Source organism: Nicotiana attenuata, chromosome 1, assembly GCF_001879085.1.
Source record: "Nicotiana attenuata strain UT chromosome 1, NIATTr2, whole genome shotgun sequence".
NCBI classification, from domain to species: Eukaryota; Viridiplantae; Streptophyta; class Magnoliopsida; order Solanales; family Solanaceae; genus Nicotiana; species Nicotiana attenuata.
This window is the reverse complement of record NC_031989.1, coordinates 45,311,390-45,315,206: the sequence shown is the minus strand read 5'-3', so window position 1 is coordinate 45,315,206 and position 3,817 is coordinate 45,311,390. Positions and strand designations below refer to the sequence as shown.

Here is a 3,817-nt window from a genome sequence, read left to right as displayed (position 1 = left end):
TAATCGATTTGGTTCGAATTTTTCGATTTTTTTGCTTAAAACTAAAAATCAAACCAAATTTGACCGGTTTTTTAAATTCAAAATCAAAACCAAATCAAACTAAAAAATGTAAATTTTTCTTTTATTATTATTGTCGGTTTGGTTCGACTGTTCTGTTTTTTCATGAACACCCTTATACACGTGTATAATCTAGTAATCATATAACTTCCTTCCGTAAATCCCATGCAATTTCCATGCAAATCGAGCATATAAAACTTACCTGTCTTCTTTACCATTCTTTTAGGAATTCTAATAACTACCCAAATTAAATCTCTAATCCACATCCTTCCTCTATATTTAGAACTAATCAACTATCTTTCCATTTCAAAAAAACTGACTTCTTTTTCTTTTTATGAAACAATTCTTCCTGATTCTATCACTTTGAGAATGGCCTTCAGAATGGTAAGTAAAAAAAAAAAAAACCATTATTATTCTCCTTCTTCTTCTTTTGTTGCAATTTTTTTGAATGTTAAATGAGAAATTAAACTCTTATGCCTTATAGTTTGAATTACTAGATCTTTATTGTTTATCTAAATCTCGGTATATATTGAACAATATAAAATCTAATGATCCGTTCAATTATGACCTTATAATGCGATCGTATTCTATGATCCAATTGGATTATGTATGCCCCAGTACTATATGATCAGGGTGTGTGTGTGTGAGAGAGAGAAAGAGAGAAATAGGGGGCACGGTAAAAGAGCGCAGGTGGGGAAGTGGTGGAGTATTAAAAAAAATTGGGGGAAGAGGTATTTTTTGACTGCCATGTGAATTTAACGAAGGGTATAATTGTTCTATTTCGTATAGTACAACGGTAATTTTGACCCTTTTCATTCTTTGATTACCGGCACGTACCCAAAAAAATGTCTTTATTACTGACAATAACTTCTGTATTTATTATTGCTAACATTATTGCAAGCAGAGGTACTGGAAATCTGTGGTGAATGCCGTGGAGGCAAATCGCTCATTTGCTTCTTCTACTGCTCCAAAATTTGCCACTTCTACTACTAGTGGTTCTATGCATAATGCCAATCCTACACCTCCCAAATCCAAGTTTGTCTCTTAATCCTACCTTATAATTTATTTTATTTCAATAGCATTGAACCTTACTTTTAGGAATTTATATTGGATATAGAACTCTTTCATTTGATTTGTCAAAGAAATCCTTGATGTCCTAGCCAGGGGCGGAAGGGTGTTCACCCGAACCCCCTTTACCGAAAAACTACACTGTATATGTATGGCAAAATTTGTATTTTACCTCTACATATTATATTTTGAATCCCTTTCACAGAGCACAAAAGCATAACTTAGCGGTCAAGGGGGTTCAAAATCTTTGTAAGGTCATGAGTTCTATTCCCACTACCAACAACCTTATTAACTTTTTCCTTTTTTTAAACCCCCTTGACAGTAATCCTGCCTCCGCCACTGGTCCTAGCTAAAGTATTTTCTGTGTCACATTTTATATGATACTATTACTAGCTAAAGAATAAAATGATTTTTCACTATTGTATATTTTTAGAACACATCTAAAATACTTTTAGTTATAAGAAGTGCAATTGATAGTCCTTTTTATAGTCTTTAAATATGTAAATCTATTTTTTAAAAGGCAAAAGATTAATTAATCATACATATCTTGAATTAACGGTGAAAATAAGTTATTTTTCACAAATATATATATATATATATATATATATATATATATATATATATATATATATATATATATATATATATAGTCCTTAATGCTTGATCATCATGCTCATTCTTCATGGATTATACATATTATTCATCGACTGACTATTTTTAGGTTAAGCGATTGGGTAGCGGCTATATTGGTTAACTTTTCTTCTGTTTTTTAAAAGGTTTTCTATGAGTGGTGATTTGGCACCAGTGTATGTATTGGGTGGAACCTTATCAGTGGCAATAGCATTGTGCTTATTCACTATGAAACAGCAATTGTTTCATGGCCCAGGAATTTATATCAGCAAAAAGAAGAGAGAAAATCTTGCTGAAGTTGATTTTCCAGATGCAACAGCTGGTTCTGCTAATAAGTATATTGACAAGTCTGTCTTGAGGAAAGTTGGCCGAATCCAGGAGCCTAATCCTGCCTTTGACCTTGACCCTTACACCAGGTATTTCTAGCTGCCCCAAAAAATAATAGCCGACAAAATATAGTTTTTTTGTATATGTGTGTATTATATACATAGAATATACATTTTTGGTTCACTTTTTGGCTAGCGAATGAGAGGTTACGGGTTCGAGTCGTGGAGACAGCCTCTTGCAGAAATGCAGGGTAAGGCTGCGTACAACAGACCCTTGTGGCCCAGCCCTTCCCCGGACGCCGCGCATAGCGGGAGCTTAGTGTACCGGGCTGCCCTCTTGCAGAAATACAGGGTTAGACTGCGTACAATAGACCCTTATAGTCCGACCCTTCCCCGAACCCCGTACATAGCAAGAGCTTAGTGCACCGGACTGTTCTTTTTGTCTAGCGAATGCAATAGTTTCGATTTTATAGTTTGCCAAATAAATAATGTAAAACATGTGTCTTTCATATAAACTTTTATCATTTAACTATGGTTAAATGAGGAGTATATATATATCATCACCATCAAGGGGTCCGGTGGAATGGATAGGATCCTCCACCATTAATAAGTCGGTTTCGAGCCTTGAGAACGGATGAACCCTAGTAGGAAGCTTTCCCGGCCCTTACAAGTTACATAGTCTCTACTCGATGCAAACTAGATTAATTGGCAGTAGGTTTCAAATACTATATGGTTATATAAAACATGTCTTTCATATACACTTTTATCATTTAACTATACGGTTTAATGAGGAGTATAGGATAAGATCCTCCACCATTTACAAGTTCGGTTCGAGCCCTGGGAACGGAGGAAAACCCTTGTAGGAAGTTTTTCCCCTTACTAGTTATATGGGCTCTACTCGATGCAAACTAAGATTAACTGGCCAGTAGGTTTCAGATACGATATAGTTATATAAAAAAAGATATACATTATCACTTTAATTTGTACTAACTTTTATGATTAAATTACTTGATTTGGTATAAAATACCAGGCCAAACCTTTTGAAATATAAATTTTATTTATTTATTTTTTTGGTTTTTGTACTTTGGCAGGCCAAGAAAAGTTGAGTCCCTGAAATCAGTTGGAGCATGAGCCAATAATGGAAAGCCTAACCACACAAGTTCTTTGAAAATGTGTTTCCCTTTTTCTAATTTAGTTTTGCTCCCATTGCACTATATATGTTGTCAATAAAAGTATCATAAATTTGAGGAGAGTAGATTTCGTCTTCATTTATTATTTTTGGTTCCTTTTTTTTTTCTTCAATTTTCTTTCTATATCCTTCTGTTGAATTTTGGAGATTTGTAATGTATTGGATTTTTTATTTTGTTGGTATTAATAAAATGCGCTTTAATTTGATTAGAACGTGTGAGATTTAGCTTTTACTTCTTTTTGGATGGACGTGATTTATAATTAAACAATTTATGTGTGTGGTTATAGTATTTGTTCAACTTCCTACTATTCAATCTCTGTGTGTCCGTAATGGTTGACTGAGTTGGTTGGGTGAGTGATTTTTCACACGGGAGATTAGGGATCGATTCCCCTCACCAGCTGCCTTCTCAGTCCGAGCGCGTTGCACCGCGCTTGTCTAATACGGTTTACATCTCCTGTGAGGTTTGCGAGTTATTGCACAATGAGCAAATCTCAGTGACCAAACACAAAAGAAGTATATTGAAACGAATATGATTTTGATCTTTATT

The 3,817-nt window shown here is 34.3% G+C and overlaps 1 protein-coding gene across 1 annotated transcript; it reads left to right on the top strand.

The window, feature by feature from the left end:
* On the top strand, nucleotides 356-3,476 carry LOC109240847. The gene is made up of 4 exons (XM_019407530.1): nucleotides 356-441; nucleotides 962-1,092; nucleotides 1,902-2,171; nucleotides 3,173-3,476. Exons 1-4 carry the CDS (start codon nucleotides 427-429, stop codon nucleotides 3,210-3,212), a joined length of 456 nt encoding a protein of 151 aa, XP_019263075.1. The 5' UTR covers nucleotides 356-426; the 3' UTR covers nucleotides 3,213-3,476.

Bases quoted from the DNA above. Each gene is read 5' to 3' on its own strand.
- LOC109240847 (XM_019407530.1), top strand. The intron at 1,093-1,901 runs GTTTGTCTCTTA...GTTTTTTAAAAG, and splicing joins CCTACACCTCCCAAATCCAA to GTTTTCTATGAGTGGTGATT. The intron at 2,172-3,172 runs GTATTTCTAGCT...GTACTTTGGCAG, and splicing joins GACCTTGACCCTTACACCAG to GCCAAGAAAAGTTGAGTCCC.